The sequence below is a fragment of the Aythya fuligula genome, chromosome 24 (genome assembly GCF_009819795.1).
Source record: "Aythya fuligula isolate bAytFul2 chromosome 24, bAytFul2.pri, whole genome shotgun sequence".
Lineage (NCBI taxonomy): Eukaryota > Metazoa > Chordata > Aves > Anseriformes > Anatidae > Aythya > Aythya fuligula.
Window position 1 is genome coordinate 1,219,784 of NC_045582.1, and position 18,162 is coordinate 1,237,945.

General features: G+C 40.4%; 1 protein-coding gene across 1 annotated transcript; it reads left to right on the plus strand.

Annotated features, from left to right (window-relative positions):
• The first annotated feature begins 294 nt into the window (after nucleotides 1-294).
• NBR1 (NBR1 autophagy cargo receptor) lies at nucleotides 295-18,058 on the plus strand. The gene is made up of 21 exons (XM_032202672.1): nucleotides 295-497; nucleotides 2,902-2,964; nucleotides 4,296-4,314; nucleotides 4,703-4,725; nucleotides 5,572-5,787; nucleotides 6,286-6,360; nucleotides 6,767-6,984; nucleotides 8,020-8,184; nucleotides 8,654-8,860; nucleotides 9,290-9,449; nucleotides 9,942-10,232; nucleotides 10,684-10,836; nucleotides 11,318-11,393; nucleotides 11,841-11,951; nucleotides 12,454-12,615; nucleotides 12,748-12,870; nucleotides 13,455-13,815; nucleotides 14,114-14,208; nucleotides 14,773-14,851; nucleotides 15,243-15,348; nucleotides 15,752-18,058. Exons 1-21 carry the CDS (start codon nucleotides 396-398, stop codon nucleotides 15,923-15,925), a joined length of 2,979 nt encoding a protein of 992 aa, XP_032058563.1. The 5' UTR covers nucleotides 295-395; the 3' UTR covers nucleotides 15,926-18,058.
• Nucleotides 18,059-18,162: the final 104 nt, after the last annotated feature.

An 18,162-nucleotide genomic window follows, 5' to 3' on the forward strand; every position in this document is an offset into this window, starting at 1 on the left:
GCTCAGCGCCCGTGCGGCGCGCTGCATTGTGGGAGCACCGGAAGTGCGCGGCCGCTGGCTCGCCGCCCGTCCTCCCGCTTCCGGCTTCCCCGGGCTGTGTTATTGTTGTGTTTCCACCGCGCGCGGCCCCGCCTCCCGACCAATCAGCGCGGCGGGACGGATGAGCGACAGGGCGGACGACCAATAGCACCGCGAGAAGGGCGGGGGGGGGAGCTGTCTGGGGCCTGTCCGCCATGTTAGGGCCGGCGGGGCGCTGAGGGGCTGGGGGCGGCGGGGGCTGAGGCGGCGGGACCCCGAGGGGCCCTGGCTGCCGGGTCGGCCTCGGTGGGGTCAGCGGGTGTGTGAGGGGCCTCTCCGGACCCTCCTGAGGGGCCTCCCGCGGCGAGGAGCGGGCCATGGAGCCGCAGGTGAATCTCCGCGTCAGCTGCCGCGGGGAGACCCAGAGCTTCCTCGTGTCCGACTCGGCGCACACGACGTGGGCCGATGTGGAGGCCATGGTGAGCCCGGAGCCCGGCTCTTTGGGGTTAAAGGGGGAGTGTGGGGGGGGTGCTGCACGGTTCTGTCGCCTCGGGGGGGGGTTGGAGCTTTTTGGGGCTCGTTGTGTGCTCGGGGGGAGGTGGGAAGGGTGTTGTGGAGAAAGCTGCTGGGGGGTTGGTTGTGGGGTTTGGGTTTGGTTTGGGGTGGGGGCAGGGGACCCGAGCTGTGTGCTCTGTTCCTGTTGGCAATCCTGAGTTTTGCTCGTCTGCCATTCTGTTGTCCATTTGACTAGATGTAGTTGGATTACTCACAGAATCACCTAGGTTGGAAGAGACCTCCCAGACCACCCAGTCCAACCTCTGACCTAACATTGCCAAGCCCTCCACTAAACCATATCCCTAAGCTCTACATCTAAATGTCTTTTAAAGACCTCCAGGGATGGGGACTCCACCACTTCCCTGGGCAGCCCATCCCAATGCCTCACAACCCTTTCGGTAAAGAAGTTCTTCCTAATATCCAACCTAAACCTCCCTGGCACAACTTTAGCCTTTCTCTGTTACTTACAGAGGATTTCTCTCATTCTCTCTCTCTCTTTTTATCCTCTGGGATGCCGAGTCATGAACATAGGCTTTTGGTTTCCTGTTTCCTGGTGCTTTGCGTACCCGTGTGGCTGTAACTGTTCCTGTCAGCAGGCCTTGCGTACCTAGGCAGGTGTCTATGAAGATCTGCATATCAGATACTTGGCATACTGAGAAGTTTTCGTCCAGGTTTTCCCATCCTATTTAGTCAAGACTCTCTTGTTGGATGTGGTTTATGTTGTGCTGTTAGGATTCTCAGAGTTACGATGGAGCAGCAGCGATTATTGATTTAATTTTGTAGTAGCTCTCCTGGTTTGTGTGGGTACATTGTTTGAAAAGTTGTATCTTAAGAGGTTTTACCCATGTTTTACTTCTTCTCTTTCATTTTGGCTACTGTAGCCTACCTCGTGGAAGGTTCTTGCACGGTCACTGCCTCAAATTCAAAGTGTGAGCTGCATCATCTGCTCTCTTCCTTGTGTTTGGGTCTCATAGAGGAGGTGCTAGGTCAGCCTTTGGACAGCTGCTAGCCCGTAAACCCTGCAAGAACCCCTGAAGGGGTCAGAGTCCTGCTTCTGTCAAAGCTGGGAGCAGGTCACTGTGTGGGCATGGTGTTGCTCTTTCTCCCAAGCACTCGCAGTGACAGTTGTGCTTGTTCCTCGTGTGGGACTCTCTTAACGTTGCTTCTTTAACCCAGGACGTAGCGCTGGGTGTCTGTGCTGTGCTGCGTGGATTTGCTGCTTTGAGGCAGCGCTGGCTATACTGCTCCTTGGGTTTTTTACTGTCAAAGGGTCTGGTGTTGGTAAAGGATCGCCAAATCTCTGCTTCTAGCTGGTGTTCAGGGGAACAATCTGGGCATGATGTAGAGAGAGACTTGTAACTGCAGTTTCTTCTCACCCAGCTGAGTTGGTTCTCGTGCTGCACTCCCCAAATTAATTGGGGCTGTATCACTGGAGCACCGTGACAGGCACACACATTGTGCAATTAAAGAAGCATCTTGTGAGGCCAGGTAAATCCCAGCCATCTGCTGTCTTCCAAGGCTGCTAGTCATCTTCTGTTAGATCCGGGCTCAGATACAGCAATCTTCGGGAGGAAAATGCATTTTGTGTAGGTAAAGAACACTGAAGTGCACTTGAGCCTCAAAGATTTATTCAGTGTAGGGTTTTGCTGCTTTTGTTTATGGCTCCTGTGCCGTTGTTGGTTCTGCCCTGGTAATACCAAGTAGCTGTTCAGCTTTGTTCTTATTCAGATAGGTATAATGGATTTACGTGTTCAGATGTGCAGTGCATCTGCCAGGGAGTTGTAGAATGCAATGCTTTGCTTTTCTTAGCACTTGAATTAATCCTAGTTTCTCAAAACACAGATGGGTTTGCTGGGGGCGGGGGAGGGAGGAGCTGCCCACCTCCCTGAGCTATCTTCCAGGTGCTTTGTGATGTGAAAGTTGGTGTTCAAAGATCGTTGGCTTTAGCCTCTGGAAGTGGGAGTGTTTACCGTGTCTGAGTTTAACTGACAACAAGTCCTCTTTCCACGGAAAGGCTGCTCAGTGATCTTGATTTTAGGGTAAACATTAACTAGAGCAGGCAAAACAAAATAAATGAAATTCATCTCTTCGTTATAAAAAGTTGGTAAAGGTCGGAAGCGAGGCACTGGGAGTGTAGCTCAACTCCAGGAGGATGGATTTGGTAAAAGTGTATTTATTTCAGCAGAGAAACTGTAAGGGAGGGATGGAAGGGTTAAAGCTTTTTTTTTCTTTTTCCTATTAGCAGTCATGATTAACTGAAAACTGCTACAGCTCTGTCTCACTGTATTGGCATTTTTTTCCTCATTTTTTTTTTTCTTTTACTTGCAGGTTAAAGTTTCGTTTGACCTGGACAACATTCAGATCAAATACATTGATGAGGATAAGGACGAGGTATGATACCTTCTCCTCTCCATTCCTCCTTCCCCCCTGCTTCCCAAATGTAACGGTTTGAACCTTGCATGAGTGGTTGTTCTGCAGATCAGAGGTGACATTTTTGTCCTTTAGAGAAGACAATAGCTATTAGTCTTTTGGTTTCAATCTTAATATAATATAGTACTCTTAATTAAAATGTTTTTTGAAGCTATTGCCTTTCTTTTTTTCCTACCAGTGTAACAGAATAGAAACAGCCAGCGGTTCTTTGTGCTCAGGGGAAGGGATGTGTCTGTTGAGGGATTTCTAATTTTATTTACTTTATCAGAATATGTTATAACTGGTTGTGTTTGCAGCTGTGGTAAAGCCCCGTCTCTTCAATCTGCATTCCCTCCTCTGAAAAATGTAGGTCCCCTGTCATTAGCATATGTTTACTTCAGAGATCTGGTGTACTGAAATCCTCTGCTTGTTTTATGCAAATGCTATAATCTCCAAGCAGATTACTGACTCAGAAAGCAAATTGGTTACTTCTAGTTGTCCTTGTTGAGTAACTTCCTGCTTGGCACAACCTCACCCTCACATTCTGTTTATCTAGAGATTTAGATCGGAATGTGAACATAGCTGCCATGCTCCAGTGATTGATTTGCAGCTCTGCTAAATTGCAGAGATGGGGATCCTTGGTTTTATTTTCTTAACCCAATGGGAAATGTCTGGACGCTTCCAGGAACATTTCAAGGAAAGATTCTGCTCTTATTTTCCAGCCTCTCTCTTTCTCTGTGTATATATAAAATGTATATGTATATATGTATGTATTTTTTGATATTTAAATATAAATATCTGTTTAAGATCTTTCACATAGTGATAAAGTAAATACTGATCAAATCACGTAATGCTGTAGTGATTAAATAATTTCTTGTATTAATAACTTCTGTGTGCAAATTTGATAAATGAGCACCTGAAGTACATGGTGTGAAGTCCTTTTGATTAGGAAAAAAACAAGGCAAGTGTTGCATCTGGCCATGAACAGCAAACGGTCCAAGCTCTGTTTATTTGTCTGGAAAGCTCAGTGATATCAGCGCTGGCTTCCTTCCACTGTATGAGACCATGCTCGTTCTGGATGCCAGCAGAGCGAGAGGCCTCACTTAGTATGCAAACCTGATGAAGAACATGGTCTACTTTAAACCACCACGTCATTAGTTAATAATTAAGCATGGCAGCAATAACAAATACCAGAAGGAATGATACTTTAGAAACACTGGATAAAAGTACATTTATTTTGAAAGCATGTTAATTTTAAGGGAATCACAGAAATATTTAATTGTCTGTTAATCACTTTTTTTCTCTCTTTGCAGGTCTCTGTGAATAGCAAAGGTGAGCTATTACTTTATTAAAATGAAATGAGGTTTATAAATAGACCCCAGCTGTTGCTTATATTTATGGAGAAGGAGATGAGAGAGCTTACATGTTGATTTGGGGATCTGTGTATGATTTGGCATCAAATCCTTCCAAAAGGAAAATACTCTTTATCTACAGAAAGTTAATTTTTTCAAAAATGAGTAAATTAATGGAATGGGAAGTCTCCAGGCTGCAAGTGTGTTTCCTTGTTGCCATACATACAGGTGTTTTCTTTAGAAGCACTATTTTAAAGTAATTTACAGAAGGTATGGAAGACATTCCTAGGTTTTTAACTACAGTGTGCTAAGTTTGCATGTATTATTTGAGATAGGGAAAATTCACATTTGTTTTCTTTTTTCTTCAGAGGAATATGAAGAAGCTCTGAAGGTAACTGGTTTCTGACTTTTTCAATATATTCAACTTTCTCTGATGAGAATTGATGTAGCAGAGGGGGGGGAAAAACATGGATATCTCACTCGTAGAAATCAGAATAGCTCAGTTTCCTTGCTTTGGGCATTATCCTGAATATTCACTATACTATTGTCCCACCAGCCTAATTTCGTTTTGTATAATTAGTTGAATATGCAGTTGTGATTCAGGGCCCAGAGCAGAGAGTCAAATTAATAGCTCTCTCAAATACACGAATTCCACATTTGGAGGTACTGGCCCTTTATTGGATCCCTTTAAAAACCTTGCCATGCAGGCTCCAACATTGCACTCTCTGGTAATAAAACTTTTGGTGATGTCAGTGCTTAGTTACTTCTTAAATGATTACATGTTTTTTTTTTTTTTTTTAGAAAAAATAAGGATTGCATTCCTTTAAATTGTACAGTACTAATGCTTTCAGAACATTTTTGCTTATGGCTTGAAATTTTAATCTGGAAATTGCTTGAAAATAATCACAAATGAGAATTTACTGGACAGAATCTTTATTGTTTACTGGCTTTATATAAACAGCTTTATTATAGATTGAAAAACTGTAGTATATCTGCATAATTTTTTTTGCTTATAGTGGACTTCCCAGTAAGCATATCAGTAACTTTTAGGAAAGGCAGAATAAAAAAAAATCAGCTGACTGTAGCTTGGCATGTGACTCAATTCTTGTTTTTGTTTTTTTTTTTTTTTTTTTTTTCTCATGACCTCTCCAGTGCAGTGTAGTGCTGTATTTTTACAGGATATTTAGTGTTGTTTTGAAGTGAAGTAAATAGGGTCTGTCATGTAATCTTTATTTAGATTGCAGTCAAACAAGGAAATCAACTCCAGATGAATGTGTATGAAGAAGGCTCTTTGCTGAAAGATGCTCCATCTTGTTCTTCACAACCACGTGAAAGACCCGTGACAGAACAGTTGGCAGCTCTTAAAGATGAGAAAATACCTCTTTCACACTACTCTGTGGTAGCTCAGGGGTCAGAGGAAGACTTGAAAAATGAAAAGGAGCTGGCAGTTCAGGTAGGATGCAGAGTTGGACTATATATTCATTAAAAGAAAATTCATAAGTGTAATTCATACTATAGACTGATTATCATCTTTACTCGTACCTAAAAACTGATGCAATTAGAAGTTGGTCTTTGTAGCTACCTGTATGCTCCCATTACGGGTCATGAAATTGTTTGAATGTCTTAAAGAGGAGGTTTTTGATGTTGCATTTAGAAAAACAGGCTCTTTAATGTTGACCTGAAGCTCTGATTTGACATCTAGTAACTTCTGGTTGACTTGATTTCTTTAGCTTCGATGTGTAATTACATTCAAATGCTAATGAGGTAAAAATCTTTCAGAAAACTGTAGTGGCTTTCTTGTGTAACTTTTCTGCTGTTTTCCAAAGAACTTGAAGTCTTTTTTGTAAAAGAGTTGAGGGGAGTACCATTTGAAAGTTGTTGTTCTGCTGTATTGAGGTTTGTTTTACAGCTTCATGTGCTTAATGTGTTTGACTCTTTCCTTTTCCACCAGCAAAAGTTAAATCACAATAGAACAGGGAGAACAGATGAAAATCCTCCAGAATGGTTTACTAGCTACTTGGAAACAGTAAGTGTCTTTTCTTCTGAATTTTGGTTATTTATAAAAGGGCTACATAAGAGGTTATGGGAAGAAGATACCTGTAATGCCCAGCAATATATCTGATCATAGGTATATAGTTATATATATATCTGGTACTTGTGACCAGAGCTTTAAATGGCATTTAGGCATCTAATCACTCTTATCGTAGTGAAATTACTTGTCCTGCCTTGTTTAAAACCAGTGGGCTGGTATTTTCTAAAATAAATTCTCTTTGAGGAATGTGATATTTCTTCAAATTCATCTGGAATGTGTTGTTGCAGAGTTGAGTGAATTCTGAACTGCTTTATGCCTTGTGAGTTGGGAGATTTGGGGCAGCGTAATCCAACTTTTTGAAGCTGCTTGCGTTGCTCCAATTCATGACTTTCTTCTTCAGTTCAGGGAGCAAGTGGTGAAGGAAACTGTTGAGCAACTGGAACAGAAGTTGTATGAGAAGCTTGTTCATCACAATCAGGCTCCAGACTTTCCTGAGAGCTCTGTTACAGCAGCACCTCCAGCTTCAGAGACCCAGACTGGGAATGAGAACCAGTGTGACTGGCTCATCTCCTGCTGCAACTGTCAGGCCCGAATTGTTGGAGTTCGCTACCAGTGCAGGTAGGATATGATGAGTAATGGCTGTATGGGAAACTCAGTGTGTTGTGTGTGTGAATGAGAGTTTGAAAAGACATCTTAGCATCACAGATTTCCATTTTGCTAATCTTCAGCATGATGTACGCCTCAGGACCGTTAGCATGTCTCTCATAAACAGCTTACGTTCTCTGTTCGTGTGAACAGCCCTTATCTGCATAAGAGCAAGATTAATACTGTTTTGAAAAAAACACGATCATTAAAACAATGTAAAAGATCTTATGTTTTTCACAAGCATTTTTAGACTTCCTTTGCATATGGCATGTAGTAACTGTAAAGGAAAATGCTTGGCTAAGTTAGTTAAACAAAAATGCAAAACTTACATACACTGTTTAAAAAAAAGTTGTTTTCCATTCTGACAGTCAATGAGTTTCAATGAAGTTATCCTTTTTTTTAATGAGCTTTCTGGCAGTTTCTTAATAATATGAAATATGTTTTTATGAGTGTCTTAAGTGAGGTTTTAATTTGAATGAGGCAGTTACTTTTGTAGGTAGGTATTTTAGGCAGCAGCAGTGAATGGAATGCCAGTAAAGGTTTTCCTGTGGATGTTTTTCTCGTTGGCATGAGCTGGCAATCTGTTTTTACCAGTCCTGTTGCTGCTAGAGCAATCTCTTTTGCATCCTGAAAACTTCAGCTGTCTTATCCTCTGTATTTTCACAAGTGGAATGCTGTTTCTGGCATTTGAGTTCAGTATGAAGTTTTGTTCTTTATAGCAACAATTGTCAGGAGCTCATGCTAAAGAAAATGTCAGGTTTTTCAATGCTTATTCAAGAAGGAAGTGGGAACTGTCTTACAGCTCTTTAAAGAAGAGATATCGATCTCGATATTCCTGATATTGATGTATAAGTGGATAAGCAGCTTCTGTTTCACTTGGTCACTGTTTAAAATGATAATTGGATACTGAGTTTGTTTCTCAGGAGAAATGTAAGGATTAAGTACTCTTCAATGTCTTTTTCTATTGTATTCTTTGCCTCTCAGTAACCTACTTCTACTGCTTTGCAGCCTTTGTCCAGCCTACAATATTTGTGAACAGTGTGAAGCAGGAACATATGCACACGATCCTAATCACGTCTTGTTAAAGCTACGAAGACCTATACTGTGTATTGCTGAGAACTACAACCTTGCACAGTTTTCACCTCGCCTGCCTGCTACTCTGGAGCAAGTTAGGTAAATGGTGGCACCTGTCAACACCTGATAAGGCTGTCTTGGTAGCAAAGTGGAAAAACCTGTCACGGGGTTGATATTCAGCTTTTATGAATTTAGATTTAGAGATAACAGGAAATTGAAATAATCCTCTGGAACTGTAGTGCAAGTAGCTAAAAATAGCTCTTTACTTACAAATGGCCTCAGACAAATATCTTCCTGGATCATTGATAACGAAGTAGAAAAGATAGGATTTTGTTTCATAGGTGGATGGTAGACATGGATAGCTTGCTTTTTCTAATCTGTCTTTACCCTCTCACTGGGGCAGTTCTAAATGTCTTCACCAGCAACTGTGAAGTTGTTCTTTTAAAGTCATCTGGTATTCAGTCTTGAAATGTGAAACATTCCATGAAACATTCCCTTTAAGACTAGGACTGTGTTGGCTAAAGCTGTGTTCTAATCAGTTTAATAAGGTAGTTCTCTCTCCCTGCAGGCTCCAGAAACAGATGGACAAAAGATTTCTGAAGGCAGAAAAGCAGAGATTACGAGCAGAGAAGAAACAGCGAAAGGCAGAGGTCCGAGAGCTCAAAAAGCAACTGAAATTGCACAGGAAAATTCATCTGTGGAACTCTGTCCATGTGTTGGAAACTAGTGGCTCACCTACTCTGAAGTCTGAGAGTCTCCAACCCAGTACCTTACTGTAAGGGATGTTGTTAGCTGAGCATTTCTTAGTTGCAGTGTCTGGCCTTCTGTGATGAGACCAAGTTTTAAAATAACAGTAGGAAAATTATGAAATCAGTTGCTCATTTGAAGTATTATTTGTGATTGGACCCTGTGAGGATTTTGTCTAAACTGAATTTGCAGAGTGGAGTGTTTTCTTTTTGATGAGAGTATCAGAAGAAAAAAAGCAAAGCAACTGATTATTGTTACCAGAAACTTGAACAGATTTATGAGGAAGAAAAATACCTACCATTATATATACGTGCATGCGCATGCAGTATAAATTAATGTTGCAGCCAGAGAAACTTAAAGGAAAAAAAATCTTTAAATAGCCTCTTCCAGTTTAGCCAGTGAAATAGCAGCTGAGTGACTTCCTCAGTTCATTTTTTTTTTTTTCCCTGAATCCCAGGAGTCCTAGTCAACCCGTCCAAGCAATTGTCCCAACACTAAGTGCAGTATTTGTGGATGAAAATTTGCCAGATGGGACTCGCTTGCAGCCGGGAACAAAGTTTATCAAACACTGGCGAATGAAAAATACTGGCAATGTGGAATGGGGCTCAGACACAAAGGTATCTTTCCTTTGCTGTTACTTTTACACATTAAAATAGTTCTAGAAGACTAAATACATGAATTAGGGATTTGAATTCTCTCTCAGAACCTGTTTAGGGTTTATTTTGGCCAGTTAATTTATAAACTGGGAATTCCTGGGCGTTAATCTATCTAGGTCCTCCTTAAAACTACAGAGGGTAGGAGGGAAGCAATCAACATAACAATCACTGAAACTGTCTTCTAGTGCTATTCTAATGTAATAGTAGTTCAACCTTGTTACAGCACATATGTTGCACTTCTGACATGTAAAAGTTTTTCTTCGAGTGCTGACTGAGTTCCTCTTTAAACAAATATTTTTCTGGTGATAGACTGAAAACCTTGACTAGCAGCTGCTTTTCTCTGCCTCACATCTGTGCAAGGCCTTTCAGCAGAACTTGAAATGTTCTTTACTCCATACAGATCACAAAGAAACAAGTGAAGTTAACTTTTGCTTTCTCTGTTGTATATTTCAGCTGAAACTTATGTGGGGAAACTTGACCTTGGCATCTTCTGAGAAGAAGGATGTGTTGGTGCCATCCCTTCCATCAGGACAAGTAGGAACTGTTTCAGTTGAGTTTGTGGCTCCTAATATAGAAGGAACATACACCTCTCACTGGAGACTGTCACACAGAGGGGAACAGTTTGGGCCTAGGATCTGGTGCAGTATTGTTGTGGATCCCTCCCCAGCTACTGAGTCTTTAGAAAACAATTGGAAGGACTCCGATTCCAATCAAAAAGATAAATCCTCCTCCAGTAACAAACAGGCAAGTAATTCATACTGTTTTGAGGGCAGCTGTGAATTGCTGAGTAGATTGAGCAATGTATATTGTTCTCTGCAATGACATAGTGTTCCTAACTGCATTGATCTCTTGGGGATTCCTTTAGTTGATTTTTCTTCTGATCTTATTCTTAGTAGGGAAGAGAAACAACTTCTCTTGCGTTTATAAGCTCTGAAATGGTAGTTCTTTTTGACAGACGTGGGATAAGTTAACAGTCTGTTTCAGCTACTTGTATAGTTCTTTGATCAAAATTAAATGTTACAAGATTTTTTTTTTGTGTTAAATCTTGTCCTTTTGGCTCTAAAATGAGCTGAATTAAATATTTTTTCAAGTTGTTTTTGGTGTTCTTATACATAGTATTTAGGCTTTGCATTTTATGGAACTTTTATTTGCTGCCTGCCTAAGATGTTTTTGAGCCTTTTTTTGGCCTTTTCAGGTTGCTTCCTTGAAGACAGAAGGCGATGCTCAAGTGATGGGTGAAATTGTGGAACAGGCTGAGATACCTCTGCCAACTCTTCCTTTGAAGATGAAAAATCTGCCAAGCGAGAGAGAATTTTATATCCCATCTGTGGATCTCCTCACTGCACAGGTAAAAATGTTAACAGGTAGACATCAGCCAAACCACCTTGGATTTCATATCTAGGTACATAGACATCCGTAAGAAAAAAAAAGTAGCTTCTGAACCCTAAAATAGCCACTTCTATTTTCAGGAAGAATATACTGCATTTTATATAGCAGAGCTGTTTCCCTGAATTAGGATGGGGGACTGTCGCTGGAAGATTATGTGCAGGACAAACTAAAATTCTCTATAGTTACAGGATTGGGTCTTTCCCTGACCTCTGACAAGGGAGTACTTAGGTTTCCCTCTTGCTGCCTTAATTTATGTACTGCTTTCTGTAATGTGGGGATGGCCTTTGTGGGTAAACATCCCCTGCCTGAGATCATGCTAAGTAACTAACAAAATGAAGTAGACCTCTTTGTAAGATATTGGGACCTAATGCTGGGGAGTACCATGTAGGATTCCAGTTCAGGGTTTGTTGATGAAAACTGTGTGGGGTTTCTTTCTGTAGGATTTACTGTCCTTTGAACTATTGGATATCAATATTGTGCAGGAACTGGAGCGAGTGCCACACAACACTCCTGTTGGTAAGGATTTTTGATACTCTGGTGTGTTATCTCTAGCTTTCTAAGCTACTGTTTACCCAATGATAAGGTTTTATATGCAAAAAACTTTTGGTCTTCTGGCTAGAGAGTCCTCCCAGCTCCCATGTCTTTCCATTTTAATTCTTTCTGCAGCCCTAGAGGAAATACCTGATAGTCCTTTGTAATTTGCAGTCTTAACTTCTTTCCATCTTCACCCACTCAAGGCCATGAGATTCCAGGCATTGCAGAAGGCTGTCAATTTCTCTGCTCAACTAGTGCCAGTGTCATGCAAAGCTAATTCCTTTTCACCAAAGTATTTTGTAAGATACCTGGGCTTCAGTCTTGGAAGAACATCCTTTAAGGAAAAGATAACTTCTTAAAAGGCTGCCTCTTGGAGGAAGGAAGGTTCTTATTTTAATGCTCATTATCTTTGCTGCTTTTGTTTTTCAGACATGACTCCATGCATGTCCCCTTTGCCACATGATAGCCCCTTGGTGGAAAAACCTGGCTTAGGTCAGATAGAGGAGGAGAATGAGGGAAGTGGATTTAAACCAGTGTCTGGTAAGCAGTAATCACTGGGAGCCTGGGGAGCAGGGAGGAGGTATCATCAAGTCTGACTGGGCAGAAGTGATGTTTTATTTACTGGAAGAATTCTAACTCCTGTTCTCTTTCTGTGTAAGAAAAAAACAGTAGTTTGGCTTATAAGCATGTAGTATGGCACTACTGTGATTGTGGATGTTGGAGTGTAATATCTGCAATTCAGAAATGGAAAACTAGATTTTTTTCTGCCTAGTAGAATTGTTGGGAGAATTCAGAATTTGCTCTTTATAGGCCAGATTAATACTGAACCATTCTAGATGTTGTCCCCCTACTTCTCAATCATTTTCACATTCAACATAAATGACTTCCAAAATCTTTCACTCTTTAAGGAGGAATCCACACACAAAATCAGCATTAGCCTTGGATAGCTTACAAATTCTTCTCATACTTGTGTTTCCTTGTTGTCACGTTTAAATAATCTCTCTTCCTTTCAAAGGAATAATTGAGGTCTGCTTTCCTACAGATGCTTGCATGGTGAAAATGAAAGGTGAACATCCACTAAACCAGGAGGAAGGGGAAGAAGACATGAGTGGGACTCAGTTTGTCTGTGAAACTGTAATTCGCTCTCTTACCCTGGATGCTGCACCTGACCATAAGCCCCCACAGAAAAAGAAAGTGATGAAGAGTGAGTACTGCCTTAGCTGCATTCTTTGGCTAGCTGTGGCTTTACTTTCTTTGCACTCAGACATTGGCCACAAATTGCTGTGCACTGCAGGTGGCGATATCTTTTTAATTGTTTTTCTTGATTATTGTATAGATTCTTTGCAAACACTGCAAGACACCTTCACTTGTAATGTACTAAGTGAAGAATCTCCCAGGATAAAAACTAAAAAGGAATCAAAGATCTGTCAATCAGAGGCCATGACAGAAAATGGCAGTGGTAAGTAAAGCCTAGATTTAAAGTGAAATTGTAATGGGCTACAAAAAAGCTGTAAGAAGATATCTGCTATTCTAAGAAACTGGATACTGCAACAACGATTTTCTTGATGTATCAGAAAATTGGTGTCAATACACTGAACAAGCAGCTATTTCAAGAGTTTTTTGTTTGTTTTTTTTTTTTTTTTTTAAGAAGTGATATTGAGACATAATGGTTCCAGTCAAGTATTCAGATAAGTGCTCAAAGACTAAGTATGGCTGGTGCTTCTGTATTTTGTACATGTAGCTTAAAGGCTGTGCTTTGAACTGTATCCAACACGTATAATTTAGGAGCTGAAAACTGTTCTCAGTGTAGCTGTTATTCCTGTTGAATTATGCTTAAGCTTACCAGTAAAATCTGTTGCTCTTTCACACCATACCCCCAACCTATTCCCAAGAGATCAAGAAAACCAGACAGTTAACATTGACAGCAAAGGTTTACAGTTATTTCTGAGTAGTTGCATTTTATATCTGGGACAGCACTGCTTTTGCTGTTACCCAGGCAATTTGGACAAATTTAATATGCTTTATTCTTTCTTTTTCTGTTAGGGGAACTTCTGTTTTCCGAGAAAGTAAACCCTAGTAGCAACGCCGGCGATTCCGGTGATGAAGATGAAGGTGATGATAAAGATGATGTACAAAGTCAAGGCTCTTCTGCTTCATCAGAGGATTATATTATTATTCTCCCTGAGTGCTTTGATACCAGTCGTCCTTTAGGGGAGTCCATGTATAGTTCGGCTCTTTCTCAGCCCAGCCTGGAAAAGACAGGAGAAACTGAAACAGGAGCAGGGCAAGATGAGGGAAGTCAGCCAGAGATACACAGCGTTGCTGATACTTCGACAACATCACAAACGCTGCCTGTAGTACCCTTGACCCCAGAGACCACGGATACCTTACCCCAGACAGAAAGGTATGCTCTCGGAACAAAGCCATTATGTTAATGGCTGCAGGCTTAACAGGGCGGGGAATTGCACTCAAGTTCAATATTCAAATAGAACTGGTTGCAAAAAATCAGTGTTGTGTATGATGGAGTGAATGTCCTATATCCTATAACTCTTTATATAACCTGATGCACTTAGCTAATCAGTGAGTAGGGAAGGGAAGAAGGGAATCTGTGAAGATTTTCCTGTTGCCTATAGATTGACTTGCCTGCATGTGTATGTGTAGAATGAAAGTGGTAAAAGTAATTTTTTGCCTTATGTTCTCAGGAATCTTGCATCTCTTCAGAACTGTATCTTCCAAGAACCAAACGTACCAGCTCCAGAGAATGTCTCTTCCACTACTCACAATCAAATAAGAGAAGGTATTGACAGTACTGACTGAAGGGTGCATTTGTAGTTATCTCCTATTCCTTATACCTGTGGTTGGATTTGTTGTCTTGTTGTTCTAGAGGAGAGCAGAAACCTAGCCAAGTAATAATGTTTAGTTCTCTCTGGGTGTTTAAAATGTTACTATACAGAAGATTTGTAGAAAGCAATACAGCTTTCTGAATCCAGGTTAAAAGAGCATTTATTAGAAATGGTAGGAGGGTACTCAGAAGTGTTTGTTTGCATAAATATGGAAGATTACTTTGCTCTGGAATTAGAGCCTTGTGTATAAGCTATTGTTACAGTTATTTCGGGCTCAGACAGCAGTTCATCTCATGGTAAAGCAGATAACCACTGACTAATCAGCCGAATGATTCCTGGAATTCTTTTGATAGTCAGGAATGTGATGAGAATCTTGCATACCTAGGTTGCATCTGGATCACTAAACTTGAAAGTATTAACTTGGACTGACTCCCACCCCTTTCCGTTTACATACATGTTGCAGCACTTCAGCTTTTCATTTACTGTCCGTGTTGATACGGTGTCTTTGCTTCTTCCAGAACCTAGTGGTGAAGACAGTCATGGACCGGGATCTTCTGGATTTACAACAAGAAAACAGAGGTTCTCAGAATACCCAAGGTAATGAAACAGAAGCCGTGACTTCACAAATGACGTTTATTCTGCGGCTCTTCTTTTAAGATTAAGTGACTAGGAATCAGTGGAAGCCAGCTGCTGTAGCCTGGATGGATGTGTCACAACTTCCACATACAGATGCGTTCTTTGGGGTGACAGTACTTAATTCCTTTCAAACAGTGGCAAATGGAAAATAGGCTAACAAAACTTTAGCATAAAAAGTTTATCAGAAAGTGTCAAGAAAGAAGCAGTGACTTTCCCAAATGGCTTGATTGATGGGGATTCCTTTGGATAATGGGTTGTTCTCTGACAAGAATTAAGTCTCAGCCAACTAATGGGGAGAGACTTGCATGCACACATGGCTTTGCTGACACCTAAAGTAATATCTTCTCTGCAGACACCCACAAGGAAGCAGTATTGCAGGAGAACTAGTTAAAGGAGCTTTATCAGTTGCTGCCTCAGCCTACAAAGCATTATTTGCTGGACCACCCATTACAGAACAGGTAAATGTCTTTTTCCTGTATACTGTGTGAATTTTACACCTACACTACAAGTTTTAAGGTTGGAATTTTGTATGTTTTATGAATGTATCAACATTCTGTATAGGACATTTTGCAATGCACTGCAGGAATAGTAAGACTTTGAGCTTTATGGCATCCCCTTGAAGTATGCTGCTTCACCAGCTGATAGGGAAATCCATGCTGTGGGGATGAAGTATCTCTTAAAGCATCGTGCAAAAACAGTAATTCACCTTTGTAAGCAAACAATGGAAGTGAACACCAACAGCTTAATTGCAGACAAAGGGCCTCAGTGCCTTAATTATATTTTGGTTTAATGCAGGACCACCAATTGAAATGGGAAAAGTAAGACAATAAATGATCTCTTCATATCTTTTGTTTTTTGCAGCCTGCTGCTACTGAAGAGCACACTGCCGCTCTTCTATCCAGTCTGTGTGAGATGGGATTCTGTGACAGGCAGTTAAACCTGCGACTGCTGAAGAAACACAACAATAACATGGTTCAAGTGGTAACTGAATTGCTTCAGATCAGTAACAGTGACTGGTACAGCAGTAGGTGCTGAACCTTTCTGGTGGAGCAATGAATCACCTTAATTGAGCAAACTCTCATTAAACACTGCAACAGTAGCAGGCTGTTCCTCATCTGTGTTCTGTTTGGAGGTGTAGATAACTTTAGCTTTTCTTTGAGCTTTTGATTTTTTTTTGTTTTTTTTTTCTTTCATGGAAATGTCAAACTGCTTGTCACAGCATTTTATGAATTGGAGACCAGAATTCCAACTATACTTTGGACCTCCTGGTGAAATGAGTGGTCTTGAAGTCTGTCATTTTATACTGGATCCTTTTTATCTGGGAATTGTAGACAATGACTTAAACTTGCACCCAGATGAGAACTTCCCCTTTTACTGTATGTAAAATAGTTTTGGCAGCTGGGGCTCTTGTTTTGTTGACTTTTAACAAACTTTGGAATAGGAAACAATGTAAAATGTTTCTGTAAAATGTAGTCATGCCTGATCTACAAGAGATGCCCACAAACAGGAAGCTGTTTCTTCTTATATAACTTAGTCATTGATCTTTTTTGTCCGATGCATGATAGTAATGTAACAGATTTAAATCTTACAAGTCATTCTAAGAAAAAAAAATTGCTTATAGACTGAAATTAGTCTTGAACCATCGAACAGTTCTCAAACAGTCTGAAATCACAACCACTGTTAATTTAAACTGACATTTACCAGGAAAGTCATTGTTTCTTATAGCAGAATAAAGCATGAATGTGATTTTTACCGTTGAACCATCTCTAGTAATAATGCAAATCATATCTCTAACAGAAAATATAGCCTATGTAAAAATATGTGGTTAAAGATGGATTTGTAAATGTGGGAAGGGCCTTTCTAAGCCTTTCTAAGAACATTTAGAGGTTCCTCATAAAAACGTTAAACTTGACCCCTATCTTCTTTTTATCAAACCTCTTAACCTGTTAATACCACACAGAAGAATTGAAGAATGTGTAAAAAGTCAGATCTGAATTGAAGTACAAATTCTGGTAGTGTTTGAGAATGGGAAGAATGCTCGACGTAGGGGTTGTGTGACTTTTTATACTTTGAAAAAATGTAGTAACTTAAGCAGTGTGAAGTGTACGGTCTCCTGTGATGGTTCTAGCTGTGTTTCCATAGACACATCTGTAGGACTCACTTTCTCACAAGATTTTGCTTTGCATACCCATATTTAATTTGAAATTTAAGAATTCCCTTCTAAACATGCCGAGAGGAGATTTGATTCTGAAGAATCACAAGAAACCAGCAACATACACTGCTGTGCAGTGGTGTGTCCTTAGGGAACTGTTCAGTTTGGTCCTCTGAAAGTGACAGCAGTGTTGGCTACGTTCTTTTTGAGCAAACTTTCTTGCTGCAGGAAGAGACGATTGATAGTAAAATATTTATATTATTGCTGCTTCAAAATAAGGTGTTTCTGTTTAGGCGCAATGTAGCTGAAGCAGTTATCAGTATTGTAACTGACCAGGTGATCAGTAGTAGTAATGTTTTTTTTTTCAAAAGACATAATACCCTCAGAGATAAGATACCAGTAAAATAAATGAAGAAAAAAATGTATCATACTGTTCCTGTTTTAAACCTATTTTTATAGATTGTGGAAGATATACTCTTAAATGTTTATTTTGAAATACAGTAGCACTATTTTGCAGTGTGTTTCCCATCTGTCTGTACCCCAGTGCAACTGTCTGCTGTGGACCAGATGAAGATCTTTCTGTAACTTGAAACTCCTGGATTTTCCAACCGTAACTTACACATACTGTTTTGAGTACCTTTGGCTTATGCTTACTATAGAATGAGGAGGAGGAAAGGACTTGGATGAAGTGCAGTAGCTGGTGGAATTCCTAAGCCTGGCATGGTTGTCTGCTTTGATCTGGAATGCCCAGCAGGACGTTTGTTATTTCTGTGTGTACCTTTCTACTTAGGATTTTAATGTATTCTGTAAATTAACAAAACACTAAAATGTATGAGGAAAAAGCACTTCATTGCAGATTGAAAGGTGAAGTGTGAAATGCTGTTTTCCTTAGGTTACTTTTTACTAGGGTTTAGATAATGTATGCTCGGGCTTAAGATGTATTTCCGTTGGCTTTGTATATTTTGTTAATGGATGCATGGTATAATTTATAATATATTCTATAGTGCAAAACGTGACCTCTGTATCTTATTTAGGGTGAACATTTTAAAGTCAAGTGTCTTGGGGAAGGGGAGGAAAGGGGAGGAGGGCAGAAAACCACCTCTTTCTTCTTTCTGCTGAC

Bases quoted from the DNA above. Each gene is read 5' to 3' on its own strand.
- NBR1 (XM_032202672.1), top strand. From the start codon at position 396: ATGGAGCCGCAGGTGAATCTCCGCGTCAGCTGCCGCGGGGAGACCCAG. The intron at 13,816-14,113 runs GTATGCTCTCGG...TTATGTTCTCAG, and splicing joins ACCTTACCCCAGACAGAAAG to GAATCTTGCATCTCTTCAGA. The intron at 14,852-15,242 runs GTAATGAAACAG...TCTTCTCTGCAG, and splicing joins AGGTTCTCAGAATACCCAAG to ACACCCACAAGGAAGCAGTA.